The 24,068-nt window shown below is 39.7% G+C and overlaps 1 protein-coding gene across 3 annotated transcripts in view; it reads right to left on the bottom strand.

The window, feature by feature from the left end:
• RUNX1T1 (RUNX1 partner transcriptional co-repressor 1) overlaps window positions 1-6,912 on the bottom strand; it is a 116,081-nt gene extending 109,169 nt beyond the window's left edge. The window contains exon 1 of one of the 3 annotated variants that reach the window (XM_009086779.4): window positions 6,381-6,912. Coding sequence is in view for 1 of the 3 variants with exons in the window: in XM_018911894.3 (XP_018767439.1) it covers window positions 6,381-6,408 (28 nt within the window). In the remaining 2 variants the exon portion in view is untranslated. Of the gene's footprint in view, window positions 1-4,724; window positions 4,882-6,380 lie in introns of those variants that run through there. The other 2 variants (XM_018911894.3, XM_030232281.2) reach the window with 2 other exon arrangements.
• Between the last annotated feature and the right edge of the window lie 17,156 nt (window positions 6,913-24,068).

A 24,068-nucleotide genomic window follows, 5' to 3' on the forward strand; every position in this document is an offset into this window, starting at 1 on the left:
TGCCTACCATAAACACAGCCATCCAGCAGAATAGCTGTACCAGTACGAAGCGCTCTATGTGCTTGGGTTTTAAAGTTTCTGAAATGTTTCTCCATGGGAATCAACACTTATTTGTTAGGAAACGCATCTCCATTGCACATCAGCCGACGAGTACCGCGAAGGAGGGAGGACAATGACAGTATGCTGAAGTGAGACTGGCATTGTTCAGTGCAAAACTCCTTCCAAAATCACTCGTCCAAGATAGCAGTTTATTCCACAAGAAAAGGAATAAAGGGAATTTGACACATAATACAAAGTGAAAACCAGAACCTAGATGGGGGAAGGGCATGTGTGTGAAAATCATGTCACCGCAATGAATGTCAGATAAAAAAGGGGTCTGTCACAAATCCTCCACTAATCCAATAATGCGAAAACCTCTTGGTATCACTGAGACATAGCACAAGGTATTTTTTTTTATTATTTTTCATAAACCACTCTATATGTTTAGCCTTGGAAAAACCTATTGCAAAACCAGGACCTTGATTTTTCAGTGAAGGCAAACTGATTTTCACATGTCAAATTTACTATGCATTCCTCAGACAGTATTTTTACCCTGAAGAAGAGCCACTTCTCCCTCAACTTCCTCCAGTTGTCAGTTGCGTGACAACCATATTTAGAGGTAATCAGACAGGTCATATTACAAAAGTTAGTCAACTTGTTTGAAACCTTAGCTCCTAAACTTAATGGCATGTTCTATGCATTTCTAAAGAAAAGTGACTTATTCATTAATTCAACCTGCAAGGTAATACAGATATCTTTCTGCATATGTTATTTCAAACTATTACACACAAATTAGAGACTGTGCTTTTTTGGTATTTCTGTTACAGAGCTTTTCCTCGAAATACATACATATCATTCCATGATTTAGGAACTAATTTAGGATCTGCCAGATTCTCATCTTGCAGGGCCACCATGTGCATCTTATGTCTATATTGACCATACTTTTATTACTCAAATCACAATATTCTACAAAAAAAAAACCTAATCCAGGGTCCTTCCTACTATAAGCATTTTGCTATGAAAACACATTTAAGAATAAAACAATGTGTATTAATAAAATAAATACAATCAGAATACAAATGTGTAACAGAAGTGGCGTTCCATAAGCACAGCTGTCTCAAAGTCCAAGCTGCAGGCTAGAAATCTTAATTTCAGCTGACTCTCTTGTAATAATGGGTTACCTTCCTCTAAAGCAGAAAGTCCATCTGCCCCAGGCAGATAAGTTTTGAAGCATTAAAATAGATAAAAATCTAACATTTTCTTTCTTGCATTGAATATGTGAATTCTAGTGTGCTATAATGTGAGAATTCCAACATATGACTATTATGGCATAATATCTCATAGCTCAGCTTGTCATTACCTCACTTGTAATTCTTATGTTAATTATGTTCATAATTACTATAAACAGATGTGGTAGAAATTCATGTGACCTTTTACTTCAGAATGCATTTCTCACTCTTTCCACTTTTTTTTAATAATGTAGGTTAAACCAGAGGAAACTATTTCTGACACACTCCGCATGTGTATGTGTACATATTTAACATGAAACCATTTCTGCCTCATATTTCAGGGAAAGGACCACCTACATGCCAGTACATTGACATGAAAGTGATGATAACTGAAAAGTCTACCCTGAAACACACCCCTAAATAACTGTGCCTACAGTGAACCTTTTTGATTAAGCCTAGCTAGAGACATCACTGAAGCCTAGGACTTAAAAGGAGCAGTGCATTTTTATTCAGGACCTTTGTTAATGCAGCAGTATCCTGCTTTACAACTACAAGTACATAACAGCCATACAGCAATTTATTTTACTCACAGACAAACCATCACTGTCTGTACACAAAACACATTTACAATAAAATCACCATGGATTTCATTAAGAGAAAGGCTACTCGAATTTCATTTCTTTGGACCTAATCTATAATTAGTGTGGACAGACAGGTGCAAACCCTTCTCCTCTACAGATGGCTACTGGAAATGGTGCAAAATAGCTCCTTCTGTTTAAACAACACACAGATAACCTGCTCTGCTCTTATCACTTACAATTACCTCCATTATACTGAACTAATGTTTACTTTAATAAAATGTCCACTGTTGTCTAAACGTTATTTGGAAACTTTCATATCAATGGCAGAAAAAAAATGAAGATGGAAGTCAGTGTCTTTCAGATGAAAATTTGGAGGGGAGGAAATAAAAAAAAAGCTTTTAAAGAACAGGATAGAACAGACTTTGATTTTATGTCTGCTGTTCATTTTTCTTTACCCACAAAACCACACAGTCTGCTACTTCCTGATGTATTTGTGTACATATATAATACCATATATTAAACTAATAAAGTTTATAGAAAGAGTAAGATAACTGCATTTTAAAAGCAGGTCTTTAAAAAGGAACATCTATGTGGAAAACCAAGATGCATTGCCTTAAAAGTTCCGTTTTTAAACCAACTGTTATAGAACTCTAATGTGAAACATCATGAAGACAATGTAACCTGAAAGCCAATGTTTTAAAGATTTACACTCTCATTACTTATACTAAATTCAGTGGCAGTTTCAACTTTTTAAATGTTATAGGTTGTTTTAAAGGCTGTATGAAAAAGAGCCGGCTGCTACTAACTACATGGACCAAGGTTTTTTAATGTATTCAGATTAAAACAATTATCTTTTCACATTTCTTTAGCCAAGCCATGAGAAATGGCCCCTTCAGAACACCAAATTCATGTTTTATTTCAGCTATTAAGTCTTCTTGATCTCTGCATGACAACTTAAGTTTCTACAGAACAAAGAACAAGACCTTCTCCTCCACCCCCCAATCTACAAAGTCTGAAGCTCCTGCAATAGCAACATACTGATATCCTTATTCAATTAGCTAAAGATTTAACAGTAATGGACTGTGGCAAGTGGATTTGAAAGTTGAAAATGACAATTGCAAGCCCTTTCTCTCATCACCCCCAATGCAAACACTGCAGATGCCTATTTCACCCAAAGCGTCTGGCAATGAGGAGTTTGCAGTCTGCACAGTACCTCAGTGAGGCGAGCTTCACATTCAACGTCTGTCGTCTGAAGTTCGTTTCAGAGAAGTGAGAAACAGGATTTGACAGGGAAGAATGTCCTGAACTGACTATCCACTGACCAGCACTCCAGGTGGAGCTATTTTTCTCCTCCATTATTCCAAAAACAATACTCCCAGTATAAAACTCCATGTGCACACAGGCATACATGGTGTTAAGCATACACAGATGAGAGATACTGTGTGATGTCTTACTGGTCCATTATTTAGGCATGAAACAAGTTAACGTTAAGGTGGTCAAAAATGGTAGAAGGCAGTGTTTTACTTAAAAAGATTTTGGAAACTATTTAAAAGCTCGAAGCCTTTGAAGAAAAACAACTTGTGCAGCAGTTGCCAGGAAGCAGTGACCTAACACTGCTGTCTGCATTCCATTACAAACAGAATGGTTCTTGTCTCCCTACAGCATGCTTATGGCTCAAGAACCCAGCCGCTCAACCCTTCTGCAAGTACAGGACAGAAAGAAGTCCCGTTATCATTTCTTGTACCCCTCGCCTGGCTCCAGCTTGCCAGAGGCACAAATGCATTCAAGAGTCTGTTGGATTTTTGGTGGAGTTTGGTGTTCTCTTGTACTAATGCATGATTGAGCTTCTCATGACAGTGAAGGAAAAGACTCATTAATTGAGAATAGTAGCAATTACACTGAAGGTTCAGATATGGTGAAAGTGACCTTAAGAAAGTTATCAATTATCAAACATAGTTACTGTAAGTTCCTAATTGAAAACCTTTACAGCAACTATGCAGTGAATCTCACACCTAACAAAGCCTTTGCCAACTTCATATTTTCACTGACTGTACAGTTATGAATGAGCCATACTCATGTCTTTTCCTATTATCTTCCTATTGAAGGGGAGCCACAGAAACACCTAGTGCTAAAACTAGAATGCATAAACAAGATGGAGTAACTTTTTTACCATTCAGCCGAGCTGAAGGAAATTCCCTGATCATATTGAATTTCCTAAGGAAATCAGCCCAGAATAAACTGAATGAGGTTTTCAGACTTCCCATGGAAAGGTCAAGCATCAGCTTTAACAACCATTAGAAACCAGTTTCAATCCTCTCGGCTATCCAGATTCACTAAGCCGTTAACAGAAAAGCTGAACAGAAAACCTGGACAATAGAATTCAATTCTAAAAACGTCTTTCACATCTTGCCTCAAACTGCAGTTAACAAAGTTGCTTATTTAAACTTTGCATTGCATCTGTCAGGATGCAGAAATTGAGACGGAAATGTAAGGCTTCAAGGGTGTAGTTAAATAAATAATACTCACCCTTAGCCCTAACATATTGTGTTTACAAATACAATAATTATGTTTCTAGTTACATGTCAATGTAAGATATTTTCTAAGTCCTTCAAAAAGCATGCAAGCATTACTGTAAGTAGGAAATAAGTCAAAACAGATTAGTAGACCAAAAATGGGGAGGGGAAAAAAAAATCCTTCTTTGGTCAGCAACTCGGACCACCATCAGGGGATAAATCAATTTGCAGCAGCTGTGGACAGCCATTTAAGTCTGGGGCCTGAACAGATTAATTAGGAGAAGCGATGTTAAAAGTTAAAGGGGTCAGCGTTACATTAAGCACAGGAGTACTTGCTGGAGCAAACGCTTGGCTGTACATACCAAGACTCACAAGACATTCTTCTAGTTAGCCAGGGCTACGCCAGAAGCCAAGCGTTTGGCACTTGCTGCTTTCACAGAGACAGCCGGCAGCTCCCGCAGGCTGATTTTAAGAAGCAAATACCCATTCTTGCCCAGCCCTTGCCGCGCCGTGCTGTGCCCTCACCGCGTTCAGCATTGCCAGCGCAGGCGGGCGGGCAGCCGTGCACAGCGCACCTTGGGGCCGCGCTGGCAAGCGAAGGCAGGCGCTTCCCGCCCGGCTGCGACTGTCAGTGGAAAACTTAGGCAGCTCTTTCGGTCAGGCTTGCTGCCGCGGACTCAGAAGATCGCAGGCCGCTCCCGGAGTTATCTGCGGGGCGGCAGCTGCCGGCTCCCGGGTGTCACGGCCGGGCGGCTGCGAGAGACGGATCCTCTCCGTGCCGTGATTTAGGGCACGGCAGAGGTAGGAGGGGGTGGCGGGCAGAGCCTGCTGTGGATCGGAAGATGGAGGGCTGCTCTCCCAGAGAAACCCGAACGGCTTCGAAGCCTCTGTTCCCCAGAGCGGCGATGCCAGAGAGCCCCCGGCTGCGGTCGGGCAGGGCGGTCCCGCCGCGGACGGCTCCGGCTGCAACCTGGGGGGCAGAAGGGGGAGGCTGCTTCGACTCCCCATACCCTCGCCCTCCCGCCTTTAAACTTATCAGTGAACTGAAGGAAGCAACATTTTAGCTCCTGGATGGAGCATGAACGATTGAAGAGCTGAGTCCGATTAGTTACTTTCGGTTTCTCTCTAACATCTAGGGGAGCAGAGTAGAAGAACGACAGCTAGTTCGCTATAAATTAACTCTGAAACGGAGTCACGAGTTCTCCTGCCAGGGTGGCAAATCCTTCCCTGAACTAAACCAAATTTCTCAACTTTGGCACTAACAAAAGGACTCAAACTCCGCAAAAGTCAAAGGCTTGTCTAAAAGGCCGGGAATGTGGTTTTCATCGTTCCAATCTCCCTTATCAATGGTCAGTTGAAAATGTGTGGAATCGAACCCTTCAGCACAGCCAGGCGAGATGACACAGATACATTGTATGGCAGTTTTGGAAATGTAATCCCTAACCTTATCCTGTCGTTTTAGGGAACAAGCTTTTTGCAAGACCGCGGTACAGCTAAAGGAGACGTGCACCGCCTAAAATATTTCTTTCAAAATAGTCCGAAAGATGTTCTCAGTGCTGCACAAACCTATGATTGCAGTGAAACAACAAGCGAAACAAAACAATCCCTTCTGAAATATCTCAGCCACTCCAACTCACACTGGCTAGCGCTAGAGCCTGGAGAGAGGGGAGGCAGGAAGGAAAAAGGCAAGTCCTAAATCCAGACAGAAATCTGAGGCTTTGTTATAATATATGCCTGGGAGGGTTATTTTCTGGCAAAACTGGGTTATTTGTTTTCTGAGCTCTAAAGCAGTATCCGGGGTGCTAGTTTGTAAGCCGGGGACAGAGCATGTAAGGCTGCATGCAGCGCTAACCTGGCCCGGGCACAGCAGCAGCCCCGGTTCGCATGGGTTAGTTACAGCCACGGGAGCCCCTCAGAGCCCGGGGAGCCCTGCGGGAGAGGAGAAAGGGAAAGAAAAGGGGCTCAGACTCCCCCCGCCCTGACGCGCCCTGCCCAGCCCTGCCCGCGCCCGTACTCACACTGCAGAGGACCGGAGATGCCCACCATTCGCCACGGGCTGCGAGCTGCAAATAAAAGTTCCCGTCCTGCTCGGGGGAGAGACGGCAGCCCAGGCTGCTGGAGGGGCGAGAGGGTGGGAAAGGGGAGAGCAACGCTGCGCGGCTTCCCTTCCCAGTCCAGATGATCCACGTCCACAAAAGTCAAAACGAGCTGAGGAGAAACTCCAGCTGCTCTTCCCCCCCCACCACCCTCTCTCGCTCTTTTTTTTTTTTTTTAAAGGAGGATCAGCTCGAGAGAGACTACTGGTTCCACGGGAAAGGACAAGAACCAAAAATAAAGCAAAGTCTCCAAGTCGAGATAGTTAATGCCCAGGTCCTTCTCCTTGCTGCTGCCGCCGCCTCAGACAAACGTGATGTGAAGCGCAGGGAGCGGCCGCTGTCAGTGGCGGGGTCTCTGCCTGTCCCCGAGCAGCCGACGCATAGCTGAGCCCGCGACGAACCCGAGCCGAGCCGAGCCGAGCCGAGCCGGGGGTGCGGTGCCGTGCGGTGCCGAGCCGAGCCCGCCGCCCGCCCGAGGCTGCGCCGCCGCCGCTCCGCTGCGCCCGGCTCCCGCTAGCAGGCAGCGCGCGAGGCAGGCAGCATACTGCCGGCAGCCGGGCCGGCCCCGCTACCCAGGTGCAGGGGGGGAGGGCTTAAAGCAGTGGGAGGTGATAGAGGTAGGAGACATCTGTGTCGTGAAGAGGTTAGTGGGGGTCAAGTATATGTTAACAATAGGCGAGCGTGGTCCCTCTCGGGCAGCCTGCCTACTCTTTCTTTCTTTCGCTCGCTTTTACTGGGTGGACATCTAACTTGCTCCCTAATGATGCCTCCCCGGCTTTAAGAGTCCAGACTGCCCTGCAGTAACCCAAGACAAACACTTTCTCTAGCCATCTGGAGAGCTCCTGGCTGCTCTGCCTGTGTCTCATCACTGTGTGAAGAGACAGCAGTGCTAGAAATCAAGCCACTCTCAGATCTACTCTCTAATCCCCTTCTGTTAGCTGATTTCCAGTCAGACTGTTTGCTTTTGCATTAGATAATAGCCTTAGAGAAAACAATTATCATTTTCTTTTTCCCTTTGTTTTTTCCTCTTTCTAAAGTACAGTATCGAGGAAGGCCTCCCTCTCTTATTTTAAAAGAAATTTATAGTCTTTCATGGCTTGAAGAACCCAGATGCAATTTCACACTTTCCTGGAAGAGGATTCTGGATTCTTCTGAAAGCAGCGACATGATCACAACTGCAGTGAAAATTAATTACTATCATCTACAATTAATAGAAGCATGCCACCATTTGACTTCGTGTTTCATTACATAATCATTTCGGTAGGCATCCATATATTTTCCGATTCATCAGTTATTCCCTTCTACATGTTGCAGAGAATATTATTGTCAGTCACACAATCTACAGCAAACTGGTATCTCTGCTATCATGTTGTCACTATGTAAAGAAGGCGTCTCCACAAAAAAAAAAAGAAAAAAACTCACATTTGCTTCAGAGTAAAAAAGTGCATGTTTTTTTTTTTTCAGATTACAGATAATGGATTGGAACTGTCAGAAATGCTGGAGTATTTAGCTTCATTTTTTCCAATGTCAGATGTTAAGTAAAAGAGTGAGCATGGAATAGAACTTCTAATCAAGCTGCCTTCTTTATTCCTGTACATACACGTACACGCACGCACACACGCACACATACACTATAGGCCTGATCTTGCAAATTTACAAATACTTAATTTTAAACACATAAATAGACCTATTGAATGCAAAGTAGCATTCTGTATGTTCATTATAAAGACATACACTTTTCCAAAAGGAGGAAGAAGCATTTTTATGTACATTTATCTCCATATTTATAACACTATTTGCCTCTGTTGCTGGCTTTGAAATTTTGATTGATTTTGAGAATATGTTTAAATATACTTTATTATCTGGATAAAGCTACCTTTTCCACAGACATTTCAGGACTTTAATGACCTGGTCAGTATCTTGTCATACATGGTCGAATTTATGTTGGATTAAATTCAGCTCTACAGATCATAAATCAGGACATGTTTTGGTCTACTGTGATTTCAATTAACAAAGATGGTGAGCAGCCACAAGTCTGGCATTGATTTCTAATTTAAAAACTATCTGTTTTACAGAGGTCTATTTCAAAGCCAAAATTATGGGAGAATCTTTTAAAAAGTATCTTCAAATATTTTAAAATAATCTAAATATAGCAAATTTTACAGGGCTTCTTTTGTCTTCTGCAGATTTAGAAACTTCAGTTTGAAAATCTTTGTGGCGTGATACTTTCATTACAATTGTTCTATGTGTAAGGTGAAAAATAAAGAGGTTTGCCAGTGGTCTCAGACCATGTTTTGATGACTGTCATAGACCGAACATTGACTCCTAATTCTCAGTTACAGCTTTTGAAAAACCCCTACAATGCTTCCTCTTTAGTGTGTACATTCACTCCAGAAGATCAATCAACTTTCTAGGCAATAGTGTTCAAATTAGTGGATGAGCATCAGCTTAGATTTAGAAACTCTGGAAAATCTAATCTGAACTACTAGCAATTTAATATCCATGAAGTTTATAGACTTTTGTGGTCTCATTTCATAATGAGAAAAATACAGAAATCACCTATTAAACTCCCAGCCCTGGCTCATCTTATATGTCATTTCCCACTGTTCCCAGTAAGGACAAAACCTGCTCAGATAATGGAGTGTAGTAGAGAGTGTTAAATGCCAACTACTTCGTGGTGACTATATTTTTCTTAGACATGCTGGGAGAATTGACATGATTTCTAAATAACAAAAGATTGTAACCATTGAGTCTTATCGGTATATTGCAAAGCTGGTGATTGAAGCCTGGCTTATTGAAAGCTTCTCTTATCCATACCTTTTTCTTTTCTCTATTTGTTTCCCAGAGAAAGTAGATGTGGTTTTTGTGTGAAAAAAGAAAAATAAACACGTTCTTCGGAAGATGAATTCATGTTTCAGGAAGGAAAAAAAAAAAATGCAGCCTCACAGTAGACCTCACAAATACTTGGTAACTTTACACCCTGCAGATTTTTTCTGCAGACTGTAGATACCATGTCTGATTTGACATATGAAGGATTTACACTGTGTATCACTGTGTGACATTGTGTGAGAGAAAGGCTGGTTAAAGTATAGTTGCACATGGAAGTCAGAAATATCCTGCTAGGCTGTCCAAATCTGACTATATTTTGATTGTACAGAGACCGATCAAATGTTCAGAGCTGAAACATGGCTCAGTCTTTACTGTGAATAATTATACTATGGGCAGTCATCTGCACTGAAATTCTTGGAAGAGAACTTAAATATCAACTCACCTCATTGCTGTTTAAAAATAGAGACAAGTATGTCCCTCTTAATTGTCACTGCCTTGCAGCTCTGAGTGTTACATATTGTCACATGTTCCCATCCAGAGCTCATGCTCCTCAAACACTTCCCAGTCAAACTGCAGACTTTAGGTCCATCCTTTTTTTTTCATGGATGTTTCTCTATAAACGTGTCTTCCACTTCCACAAGCTTGCTTGCACAATCCGTGAAGTGCACGAGGATCTCACTGTTTGCTTCTGCAGAAGCTGAATTAGGCCTTGGCATCTGGATCAGGGCTGTAGGTAGCCACCACAGCATTCCCTTGAGAAGCTCTCATTTGGATGGAGTGACGCAGTAAATATTCGTGTAAAACTAAACAGTCAGATAGAATGCTGAGCTGGATCACTGACAGCTTTAACTCACAAACCTTTGCCTTAACCATATCTTTCCAATTTTCCCTCTAAATTGCAAGTATATTTTACATATTCATGTGGGCCACGCTTCATTTTCCCCTCGGTCTGTTTGCACACATTTTGTAGATTGTGCAGTGCAGAGGATTGCAGCAGGATGGAATCTGCTCCAGGATTACACCAATGTTGCATACATTTTCTTCAGAAAATCGTTTTCGGTTTAGTTGGGAGTGCAGGCTAAATCCTGTTTTGACCCCTGCAGAGAAAAGTAGCAAACACATAAAAAAGTGCTGTTGCAGAAATGCTGCCCCCTCTCCGGGACTTTGCAAGGGCTGGGACAGGTGAGCCACAAGTTGCTGGGTGAGCTTTGCAGCTCCACGTGTGTGGAAAACACGCACCAGGATTAACACTTGATAATGCAAGCAGAAAATATGCACTAGCAGGATGGATCCCCACCCTTTAGTATGCAAAGCATGTCCACTAGGTGATGTACATGCTGCAAGAGCTGACATATTACCTGCCTTTCTGTGCACACTATTGTTTACCCTTTGGTCGTGAGGAAAATGTATTAAGTTCTTTCCAAATTAAAAAAAAAGAAAGACAGGCTATCTGATTTCAGGAGGTTATAAACTCTATTGATATACATTTTGACATCTTTTCCTTTTCTAATGGAATAGATTTTAGCTCTGCTTCATGTATATTTATTCAGGATATTCTTTAATTAAATTATATGCTAAGGATACTTTTTGCATTCTTGTTTGCTTTTTGGCATCATCAGGAGTCCTAAAACTGCTTTAATTTTGCAGCATTCTGAAGCACTTTGCTAAAGAATATATGCACAGTGACAGAAAAAGGGGAGCTGGGTTATTTTGGAAAGATCACAAACAAAAATAATATATTGGCAGTCATTTGTGGTAATGCCAGCTTTGTCACTCATTTTCAGTGAAATATGGCTTCCTATTAAAATCCAGATCTTTTCAAGAAAAAAAAATTCTACTGGTTAAATAAAGCACACCAAGCAAAAAGAGAGCAAAAATGATTTGAAAAGTTTCTGTTTTACAGAAGCAAACAGCTTCTCTTGTCTGACTCCATTGTCTCTCTTTTAGTTATGCAAATAAATAGGTATTGAATATTCATCAAATGGATATTTAAATGTATTTTAAAATATAAAATATTTATCATTAGTGTTGAAATATTTTTGTCTGTGCTGAAACCGAGCGAATAGATAGTGCTGTAATAATACAGGCTTAGTACTTCTTCTATAACAAACACGAAAACGACCAAAATGGAAATAACAAATTTGTTTTTCGTCAATGTCAAAGTGCAGGAAACATTTTGCTGTTGAGGTTCCTGGAAGCAATAAGTGCTGTATTAACTGCCATGCAGCGCACACACACACACACACACACACACACACACACACACACTCGCACACGGGATCCCTCGCCTAACAAGGGGAAACCGTTGCCCTAACACACACCCATACAGTTCCTTAACTTCCCACCTGCCGGGCAGCCACCTGCAATAAACAATAGCCATCTAATATCAGACAGTAATAAAATCAGCAGCCATGAAGCTATTTACCTAAACACCACTAGAAGTCCCTCAAAAGTTGAGCTGCTGGCTGAGGGACCCTTTTCTCCAAGGTGGAAGGGACACCTCTCTTAGGGCAACCTCTGAATGAAGGCCAGCACGATCCCTTTTTAAATATACCTACTGTTTAACTAGAGACAGCGACCATCTGTAATGTACATAATGGTGTACAGCTACTATGAGGTAATGGATCCAAGGTGCATGATCTGTTCCAGGTTTCCTTTTGTGTATACATAGTCCCTCAGTGCTACATCTCCTAAAAAGTACAGTGACATTTTGTATATGGAAGGCTAACGACATAACTCTCTTATCTTTTTCACTGACATGTTGACAGTACATTATTCCGCTTACATACATGCTTAAATTGGGAATAAAGCTGCATTTCCCTGCCTGCTGTAACTAACCAATATACCAATCAGGCTCCTGTATTGAAAATCTGTCTCATTCAGATTTCATTAAGAGGTGAAGTCCTCTCTTGGTATATCAGATCTCCATGTCTCCAGCTGTAAATAAAAACAAACTGGTCTAAGCTGGGAACTCTATTAATATCATGACCTCAGTATGATGTAACTGAAACCGCATTTTCCACATCCCCCTAACCACTGTTTATATTTGCATCAAACTAAGTTAAACAAAGGTAGGATTTAAAACTGCTGTCTTGAAAAAAGAAAGGAAAATGCTCCTCTTGAAGATGGCTTTTATTGTAGTGATTGCTTTAAAATCCATTTGTGTCCATAACCTGAGATACTCCGCACAGAAGTCCAGAAATACTCTACAGGCCACCTAGATGTCTTGGTATTCTAGGTCCCTTTACATTGTGTTTACATTGTATTGTGTCTGTACTCTTATGTTTTAACTGTTCCTACATGAATCAAAGGCTTGCTCAAATATAGTCCTTCCATGGCTGTGTTAGAATTCACAAGACAACTATTAAAAAATCAAGTACTAAGGAGGATGTAGTTCACCACTTAAGCTGAAAGATAGATCTGAACACAAAGTAGATATTTTATTTTTAAAAGAAAGCCTAACAATCAAGTATTGTAGTGAACAAACATGGTATTTCAATGTTTCAAACCGCTGTGAAAAAATCTCAGCTAGATAATTGAGTCTGATATTACAGCATTTGTTGGACTCTATTTAAAGCCTGGTTTATTTTTAGAAAGAAACTGATGAAATCTGTTTGTCTCAGGAATTGTTATTTGCAGATCAATAGCAACCTAAATTCTTGTCTCATATGCACATCATTACAGGGAAGATGTTTGATACATCAGTCACTTACTATTTCTCTTTTCAGACAAACTGAAAAAGTAGAAGTAATGAAAAAATTATGTCTTACAGAAAAGAGAAGTATTTTTTTCCCTTTCACTGGCAAAAGCTTTCTTTGTGAAAACTTTTAAAGATGCAAGTTAAGAGGACGTAGGAAGTAAATAAACCATGATACAGAAATATCCAGAAAGAACAAAGCACAGTATGAGGCATGCTATTTATAGAAAAAAGAGGAAATAAACTTAACACTTTTAACACTACACAGTGCAATGTGCAAAATTACATTTTAAAGGGAAAGTAGCAATGAGAATGTCTAAGAAAAGCCACAAATTGTATGGTGAAAGAGCTAAATTCAGCCACCTTTAGTTGAATTCTGGTGTATGCTCCATCAGTTTGCTGGAACTTTTCTTGAAATTAGGTGCTGCTGCATGTGTCAAAACCTCATGTGACGTGCCATAATAATTTATTGCCCGTCTGCAGAAACAACCTGATTCTGTCTCACTGAAATAACTGACATGTTTGGCCACTGATTTCTTAGGAAAGGAGCTGAACTAGAACACTCACAAACCTTATTACTAAAAATGCTGTTCTTTTCAAGTTTTTGGGGTTTTTTTAGCTCAAATTTATTTTTTTCTTACATAATTACTTTCCTTTTAACCATGGGCAAAAAAATAAAAATAAGCGTATTGTATTTGATAGTTGTGTCCTACATAACAAAAACCAGGTAAGTCAAATTTAGAAGTTATCTTGAAAAATTTCATAACTAGAAACTAGAAACTGTCTGTAATACATAAACATTTTAAAATACTGAAAGGAGTACTTTTCCTGGTTTGACTTGTGTTTTTTTCCTCTGCCAGCAGTGACACAGGTTATAAACTGTGTCTAAGTCATCCAAGAAACCCAAGAAACTGTGACTTCGGAGCTGTTTTCACCACCTACAAGATGTGGTGCTGAAAAAGGTCCAGCCTACAGCAGCCCCAGCCACTTTCCAAGCATCTGAACAAGAAAATAAGCTTTTCGAGAGGTTTCATGTCAGAAATGAGCATTTCTGATTAAATATCCTCATTTCTGATATAACTGTGGTGTCTGTGAGTTTGGGGAAGGGTTTGGCTCACTGTGAGAAGGCGAATGAGTATTTCCCTTTTCTCACAGTGAGGAATTATTCAAACTTTACTTAATAAAGGCCTATTTCTCTTTGTAACATTTTTTGCCTGGAAGCTTTCCCATTTTGTTTGTTTCTCTTCTTGTATAGTTTTGAGAAAGAAGTGTACATCTCCCCAAGCCCCTCCTTTACCTTCTCAATCCATAAGTAATCTTCTAGTGAGATTTGCTACATGACAGCAAATTGTAGCTCCTGATGAATTGTAGGCTTCAGTGATTTCAACATGAAGCCAGTTTCTTTCTTTTCTGTGACTTCTCTGAAATTGATTCCTTCAGATTTCCAGTTTCAAAGCTAGAGATTTCTGTTTATTCAATTTAGCATTCTTCAACAAAATTATCTCCTTAGTGATATGACTGTCTCTTGGTCAGGATTTCAGAGGTCAGTAACAGGCAGTGAAAAAACTGAGGAAGTCTAAAATACTTGCCCATTCAGATATATCAGAACAAGGTTTCCTAATGAGCTTGCATAAATTTTGGGATTTGTTCCAACCATTAAAGAAGAAATTTTGAGGATTCCTAGAGTTAACATCTGTTCATCTGAAGACCTTTAAGCAGAGCCATATAAGATGGCAGGTTTTCATCAGGTTGGTTGTTGTGTATTGGGGGTTATTCCACATGACAAAGCTATTGAATTAGGCCTCACGGGCTTTGTATCTCTCACAGAGTATCTAGCTCACACACACACACACACACACACACACACATATATACACATGCATATATTTATATACACACACACATATATAAAAAAATATGTATGTGTGCATGATGTATATGATCGTATATATGTATATAAACTTTTTAGTGTTTTACTTCTGTGTGGAATAAGTGAGAAGCAGGATAGCCACACATCTTAAGAAACCATAAAGAAAATAAAAATAAGAAACCTCGAGCAATCAACCACACGTTTTTCTACTTCAGATGCTGCTTTTGCTATTCTTTCCTAAAGTTTTGCATTAAAGGTTTCATATGAGAGTTCTCTGATTTTTTTTTCTATAGGTATCACAAAACTTCTGATTTTATCCCCAAGGTTTTGGAGCTAGTTACTTGGAATTCTTGTACCTATACACTGCTCTTCAACTGAGTAAATATCAGGGTCGCTCATGTTTCTTTTGTAATAACTTCACTTCTAAAGAGCAAACTACAATTCTTAGAAAAGAGATATAGGAAACCTGAAGAGTTGTTAATTACAAGTAAGTAGTCTTAGACTTTGTTTGTCTCTGCCTGCTGAAGCCATGGATGGTCACTGATAAATGCCTGAGCTAGCAGCATTAGATCACTGAAACCTGTGTAGCAATAGTGCAAAAGCCACGTGTGATTAGTTTTCTGCAGTGATGCCAGGGCATCAAAAGGACACCAACTTACACTTTGGTTCTGATGGCCACTTCTACTGACAAGAGTGATCTCCATAAGTTTCCAGATGAGCTTAATGTGAACAGATTTTACAGCAGGGGAATTTGTCTGGATTTCAAATGTGTGAATGATCTCTTCAGTCTAAAGAGTACCCTATTAATAAAATGGGAACCATGGGGCTGTCATTAGACATTATCAAGACCAAGAACATGCTATATCATTCTTTTTGTGCCCATATGGTTGCCCAATATTCTCTCTCTATTGGATTGTGCTTGGTTTTGGCATCTGAAAGCTATCTGGAACAATAAGCTACAGGTTTCCAATCATGTCCATGTAATTGGAGTAGCACCATACCAAGACCATAGCTGCTGGCATCTGCTGAAACAGCTGTAAACTGAGAAATATCATAAAATGCCAGTACTGGGAATGTAGTCAATAGAGCCTTTAAACTCTCAAAAGCACACTCCTGTTCTTTATCCTGGTTATTTTCAGTGTCTGTTCTAAACAGTTAATAAAAAAGATTGGCCCTTTAAATGAGAGTTTAAGTATGAATTTGCTTCAAATTTTATCATGTTGATGAACCACACCAGTTTTGATATATTTTTATATGGTGGTATTTCAAATATAATCTTGATTTTTTTTCCACTTCCATTTTCCTTCATGTCTGTCACATATCCTGACTACCATACCCTGTATTTCCTGCTGGTTTAGTACAGCAGCTTACATGGCCTTCAAAACTTGTGTTTACTTTAATGTTGCAATGTTTCTCAAACTCCTGATAACTATTACTATAAATATATACTCCCTTTAGGGCTCATAGGAAGTTCTTTGGAATAACTCTGATATATCTGTGATGCCAGTCTGATGATCAAAGCAGTGTTTCTGAATGATGTCACTGTTTCAGCACTGTCATGATGAAGTAGACCTTGTCTGAGTTTCTACCTGCATCTTGTAAGATATTTGACATATGGTTGATTGTGAATCAGATCTTCCTGCTGACAAGAAAAGAGTAATAAAATACATTTTAAGTCTACTTGTGTGGTATTTTCACCACAATTGATGTCAAAAAAGAAACAGTTCAGATCTGAGCTCTAATCTGTAGCTCATCCTAAAACGATTTCTTTTAAAATGTGGAAAATACAACTTTACGCAATACTTGGCATGAGATAAACATACACCACTTCAGCTGGGTTAAACAACTTTCTCCTGAATTTGACAGATTTCACCAAACTGGCATTATCTCCTCTGTTCACTGTGCAAAACCTCTTTGAAAGACATACCTATAGTGACATTATTAGAGGGGAAACATCATCAGAATAGGATCTTTGCCGGGATGACTGCAGCAGGTGTTGATTCAATATGTGGTACGTCTCCATCCAACTGGGCTTTTGACCACTACTATGAGGTTCTTCAGTTTAGCCTTAGATGTTTAGCCTTATATAGAAAGAGAAATTAAAGAAAAGAGCTAAGAGAGAAGATTTATTTTTCATTGTTCTTAATGAAGACATAAGGAATACTTTCCAGGTTGCTTCCACATTTCTCCTGAGCAAGGCTGTAAATAATTTCAAATTGCTCATATCCCAGACCTGTCTCACCTTTCTGCTACTTAAAGCCAAAGAGTCCAACTGAAATTCTCAGGACCAGCCTGATCCCTCATCACCAAAGCAAAGTGGAAACTACAGTCACTGTCCTCAGGGAAGTCAGGACAAGAAAACCAAAACTGGGCTTGGCAGCACTGGCTTCTTTATATTTCATCTGCTTAGTTACTTCATACTGGTGACTGAATTTTCTAATCCACAGTAAAGTTAAAGCACAACTTTAAAAAAGGAGGTACCTGAAAGCATTCAATCCTTTTGCATGTTTGCGGGTGAGAGCTGTCGTCTTCCTTCATCTGTGTGGATACACAGTCACCTTGGGATCTCTGGTTTGTGTATGTGCTGGCTCTTCCCATTTCCTTGATAGGAGGTTATCAAGCCTTCCTTCCTGCCTTCCTTCCGGACTGCAGGCCGTCCGGCCGTCTTACCTTCCTTCCTGCCTTCCTTCCTTCCTTCCGGCCTGCAGTACGTCAGGCATGCACGGCCGGCAGGCATTCCTGGCATGCCTCCTTCCTTGCATCAGCGCATTCCTTACGTTATTCCTTCCGTAAGTACTTCCTTCCTAATTCCTTGCCATTCGAATTCCTGTCCTTCCTTCCTTCCTTCCTTACCTCCTTCCTTCCTTCCTTCCTTCCTTCCTTCCTTCCTTCCTTCTTCCTTCCTTCCTTCCTTCCTTCCTTCCTTCCTTCCTTCCTTCCTTCCTGCTCCTTCCTTCCTTCCTTCCTTCCTTCCTTCCTTCCTTCCTTCCTTCCTTCCTTCCTTCCTTCCTTCCCTCCCCCCTCCTTCCCTCTCTTTCTCTCACAGATGCTTTCATTTTTCGTAAGTTATTCTTGCTGTGCCACTTATCCTACATTTTTTTAAATTTACCTTGGCTTTTAACTGTAAGATTTCTGTGAGTCATATTTGTCAGTTCTTTACAATTCTACATATCAGGCACTCTCTGATGTGTTCATTCTTGTTCGTATCAAAGCTGCAAGACTCTCTGTATTCATTTTGAATCTATCTAAAGACTTAAATCGCATCAGAGTGTGCTTATCAGACATGTTAAGGGCAACATCTTAGCATCACCTTCCTTTAAAAAGACAAATGATTTATAAATAATTTCTGCTTGACTTCACATTGGATGAATTGATGTGCTAACATGTACATCACCACTCTTCATGGTAAAGTGTACTTCATCACTCCTTGTGCTAAGTTTTCTGTACTAATAATTTCACACATGCCATTTGATTACATTCACTTCTAGAAATCCAAAGAGCATTGCATTTTGTTAAATAATAAACTTCTGATATGATGTCATAAAACAGCACAAAAAGGAGACAGTGATACTCTCTTCCACAGGTGTAACTTCTAGATGCGAGTGGCTATGATGGGGACAATGTTCAGTGTGCCATGATGGTATTTCTTTAAAAATCTATCATGTGGTTTACATCTCTTCCTATAATTATATTCATACTTCTGGCCTTGTGAATTAGGAAATTAAACTTGCTACATTGTATTTGCAAGTGCTTCTCCATATTACCAAGTACCAATATTTCCCATGAGAATCAGTGTAACAGAGAATACAAGATTTGGGAAAAGAGAAAAAGTATCTCTTGTCAGTCATCAAAGTCATAGTTGTATTTTAATCAGAACTATGAAATCTGTTCCAGTTTATATGCCAACATATTAGTTAGAGACTGTACTAGATTCTCAGTGTCAAGGTCATAGGGATTTCAGAACAAACCTATGTTCCTAAAAACCTTAATTTCCGATATCAGCCAAGCATTCTCAGGAATCCCACTGCTCTCACAGAAATGTCCTTCCAAAGCACACTCTAGTGTGAATCCACTTAGAGCAGCTGGGGCTTTCCAGCTCTGCAGTCCACAGTCAGATGGGACGGAGCCCAGTACCATTGCTACCAGTGCGGTTTGGGGGATCCTGGTCCTTGGCAGGATTTACACCTTTATAGAGGCTCGAAAAGACCATTGTCATCTTTGCTCTGCCCTGGTGGTGCTCTTGGCTTTGTGGGCCCTCACTCCACAAGTTTTGATAAGGCCAAAATGGTGCCCTCAGTTCATCCAACAGTAATCTTGGTTCGCTGCTAAGAGCCAAACTTCAGTCCCCTAGCAAAGCAAACTTGTCATAGCCAGATTTACACCACCCATGGCACTCATCATGCCATGCAGTCACACAGAAATAGGGTACTGATAGCAACATAGGATCAGTTGTGCATGTTGAAATATGGCCCAATTATTAAAAAAAAAAAAACAAAACAAACCACTTCAGAGAAAGCAACAGTAAATGCATGTACAAAAATATAAGGAACAATGTCCACAGTGGGTCTTCTGGTTCTTCCCAGTAGAGGGAGTTGGGAGTTCCCTTCATTTCCCTTCATCATTTCCTCTACTCATGTTGTGTAAGTATGGAACTTAAAATTACAACAAGAGAAGAAAAACTCTGTCGCCTCTTTTATTTCTGTACATATTTGCTTCCTACACAGGGTGGGTCATTCTTCCAGACTAACTCAATGTCTTTCTTGGAAAATTGGTTTCACTATTTGGATATCATTATGCAACACCATAGGATGGTTATCTGTAGCAAAAATACCACAAATCATTTCAGAGGTTTCTCACACTATCAAATATACTATTTTTGAGTTGCATGCTTTTTTCAACCACTCATCATAATTGGCAAGCATAGTTTCTTTAAAAAGGAGTCAAGAATAGATCTGGTTTTCTGGCAACTGCAGTTCTTGGTAAGAAAGAAAATGAGGGGAAATGTATCACATGCTTTCAGGTGAGAACAAAGTATTTATGATGGTACCATGTCATAAAGTGCATGATTATGGTATTTAACACTACAAATATTTTCTCCAATTCTCTAGTGATTATCATAGTTCTCTGCTCTTACCTAGTGATTTACACCAGTGTTCTTCATATTAAATAGAAAGATCCAAGTGAGAAAACAGCAGCACAGTGTGAACAAGAGCTACAGCACCCAGCAGGTGACCGGCACGCGATCAGCCTTGGACCAGTGCAGTGCTCTCAGCCCCAGGCAGCATAGCTGGCCTCCCACCCCATCCCCACCCAACAAATGCAGTCTAATGATAGCTCCCAAGGAAGAATCACAGAGGAGGAATCCAGCTCTTCTCTCAGTGACAGACTTTAATAGTCACAAGCTACCAGCTCTTCTTCCCAATGAAAGAAGATCTCAGCAAAGTTGCATACCTTCTGTAACTCCCAGTAAATCAAAACCTACTCTGCACATGTGTGCAAGTTCATCATTGTAAGGAAAGGGTATCAACACAGAGCCATAAACCCAAAGGGATCACTGGCTGCTAGGTGAAAGCACATTTTCCTTCAGATTGATCCTGTCCTACTGTAAAATTATCAACACTGGGAAACATCTCCAAGCCTCTTCATGAAGTAAGGAACTGCAGCATCACAGAAATTAAAATAGTCTCATGCACTAGGCAGAAATGGTTTCTTTCCAGGGTATTAATCAGTCAGCCTTAAAGAATTTTTAAATGAACCTCTTAATTGTTTGGGCTGTGGTAAATTTTAGAGTAATGCTAATTGCTTGATATTAAAAGCCAAGAAAAGTACAGTAGTTCACATTGCTAGGTTTGGTTTTGGTTTTTTTTCCCCCAAGAAAAAATACTATGACATCTTCTATTTTTATCAACTTCCTTTTGAAGTTTTTATTAACCTAGAACATGCAGGTGCATCATAAATTGCTCTATAGCTGTTAGTATAAAAGCATGTTGAATGTGGTCTGACACAAATACTGAAGCTCATTACCATTAGAAGCCCCAGCTCCTTTGGCTCATAAAGGGAAACAGCAGCATTCCTTAAAAGGGTGTTATCCCCACCTGTAACCCAGCTCCATTATATACATAAAGCATGGCAGCATGGCTTCCTACTACTTTTTTGATTTTTTCCTTGGTATTTTGTTCTCAGCAGCACTACACAAGCACAGAAGGATAGTCTGGTCCTGAAATGCAAAATGGTGAGCACCTTTCTACTTTCCCAGATCAGCTTCTCCTGCTACATTTTATGAGATTTAAGTTGGTCTCGGACTATTGATGGCCCGCCCTTAATTTCTCCTGGTTAATTTTTTTTTTTTTGGCCTGTTACACAGTTATATAGTACAAAGACAAACACAAAAAAAAGTTTTTCAAACCACTTTCCATACAAGTCCTACGTGTTGCTCTGGTCAGGGTCTGGCAGGTTCAGAAAACAGGCAGAGCTTGCCAATAAGGGATTTTTTGGCTGTTTCAGCCCGTGCCTGCTCTGATAGTGGTGTGATAGCGCTTTTCTCTTCTGACATTCTCCAAGCAAGTCCAAGCCAGTCTAACCTTGCCAGTCAGTGCATAACCTGACACCTATTTTTGTGGCACCCAATTTTGTATCATTTTCAATTTGGGTTTCTCTGGCTTTTTCCTCTTGACTGCCACTGGTTTCTTGATAATGCATCTCTTTCCTTGATGCGTTTTCTTCCCTGCAGTTTCATTTCATGGCACTGTTTTGAAACAGATGCTCTGGCTACTTGCACAGTCAGTCCTGCCAGCTTCATGATTCTTCCTTGCTGTTTTTGACTGTAACCCTCAATTTACTAAGGCCTAATTGTAAAAGATAATGGAGAAAAAGACCAAGTAGGCAAAACATAAAATATAATTTAAGACTTTCAAGCATACATTTTCTGCAGTATATTTGATTTTTCAGTAATAAGAATTTCTGGTTCCATGCTTTTTATTCTGGATGTAATGAAAACATGTTCTTTATGTATCTTAGTTGAAACAAAATGAGCTCTCTAGTAAGACAGAACCTCTGGGAAGGGAATTGGAAAATAATCTTTTGATCCTCAACTTCCCCTTGCTAAAGTGTTTTATTTATTTCAGTAGGATCATCATGTTTGTTTAAAGCTATATAAAGTAGTTTTAAAGGTTCATAAACCTGTATTCTAAAAAAATAGCAGCTTGCTTGTTTTAGGTATAAAATTTATACATGGTATTAATATTGCTTCAATGAGGACTCTATAGTTAGGATCACTGAGTACCCAGGCCTTAATGAGGTATCACAGTATGTCATAAGTATCTAATTTTAGGCTTCTAGTTTTGACATATGAATATCAATGTTAATTTTTAATTCAAATGAAAATTTCCCATAAATACCATAAAAAACCAAGAAGTTATCTATGGCAATTTAAAATATTTGAAAGTCCTTGGATTTCAGCATTTGTTACTCAGTTTTTTTTACTGTAAGATGCCAGTGCATTTGGATGTAAAATGAGATATGGTTTCCTAGAAGTGTAGTGGATTAACATGCTTTAGCAAAAACTCTCCACTTCAAATTTCTCCTTCTGCAATTTCCCTCTGTCTTTTAAGGAGGAGGAATTAGCTCTCTACGCAGAATTTCAGTCAGTTTCCAGGAAAACAGAATGTTATGCCAGAGAACATCTTTGCTCAACAGTTTGCATGGGCCATTGGAATTTATGGTCCTTAATGTTAAGGACTGTTCATTGAGTATAAGATGATTTTTTGGTCATAAGGCCACTCAGTGGTCATAAGGCCATTTCATACAGAGCCATGAGCATGCTCCTGTCGATTTAATATAGAGAATGTGTACTTAACCTTGATGATTACAGATAACATTACCAAAAGTCTCAAATGAAGAGATAAATCACATATTAATTACCCTGGAATTAGCTTTCATGACAATATTTGTGCTAATACAGCAAAAGCCGGAAAACTAGAGGGAGACAGACTTATTTTTTTAAGTGGGAATTCCAAAGTTTGATGTAGGAAGGAGGCATGAATTTGTTCTATTGGTATTAAGCTATTGAAGTCCAAGTCTGAATGTTGCTGGGAATGTTTGTTAAGACAAAATGGTTGATGTGGTGAAATAAAACCAGAGGTAGCACCCACATCCACATATTATTCAAAAATTCCTGCACAAATACAATTTTTTTTAAATTATGCTGTCGGATAGGAAAAGTCCTGTGAAATAAAAAAATACATATATGTTTGTGAAGTGTCATTTGTAACCCTCAGTATGTCCAAATCCTTTAGGTTTCATTAAGGTGGGTCCATTTTCAGCAAGTCTAGAGAGATTTAAGACTGCAAGAGTTTCATGCTATAAGGTTATGGATGTTCTAATAATTCAAGTAAGATGGATAGTTCAGGCAGGTTGGATGGTTTTGACATCAAACTAAAAAAGTTGGGTTTTTTTTCACTGAGCTTTGGATTTCATTCACAGCTGAAACTCATGGCAAAACTCCAGGGTCCCACTTTGTATTTTCTTACCTTGGGCCTGTTGTGTTAATATGTTGTCATGTGACAGAGCAGTCTGAATGGGTTAACCTCTCAGAGTCTTACTTCATTTCATAATGGTAGCCAGATTATGAAGAGCATTACCACCCACCCATCCCAAAGTGAGATTAGAGAAGCCCTTTTCGGTGGCCAGTGGAGGACAAATCTGTATGCGTGAGTAACAAATGAAAATTTTACAAAAAGTCTTGGTGAGTATAACCAATTGCAATATTTTGCTTAACTTTACTGTAAAACACGTATGCCTGTGAGATTAAAAAAGCTTCTTCATGGATGCAGACTACAGAATCAACAACAGTGCCTGAGCTACTCCCAAACACCATTACCCTGCATCTCAGTTGTATTGGTTGATGGTAGAGACAGACAGAAAAACTGCAAGTGAGCTTGGACAGTGCTGAATGCTTTACTATGAACAGGTTGCAGTTTGTCACATTATTCATGCCATTGAGACTCATTGCAATTTTAAAATGGACTATATTTTACTTTGAAATCTTAAACAATAGAAGATGTCAGGTTCAGTTATGTGCTCTCAGATTTGAGTTGTAAATAACCTTTTATAACCACAGACACAATTTTGATAGAGTCTGTAAAAGGTACATACAATATGAAATATGGAGAGAGGAAAACATAATGTCACACAATTGTACTCGGCACTCTAGCTG

Source organism: Serinus canaria, chromosome 2 (genome assembly GCF_022539315.1).
Source record: "Serinus canaria isolate serCan28SL12 chromosome 2, serCan2020, whole genome shotgun sequence".
Classification (NCBI taxonomy): domain Eukaryota; kingdom Metazoa; phylum Chordata; class Aves; order Passeriformes; family Fringillidae; genus Serinus; species Serinus canaria.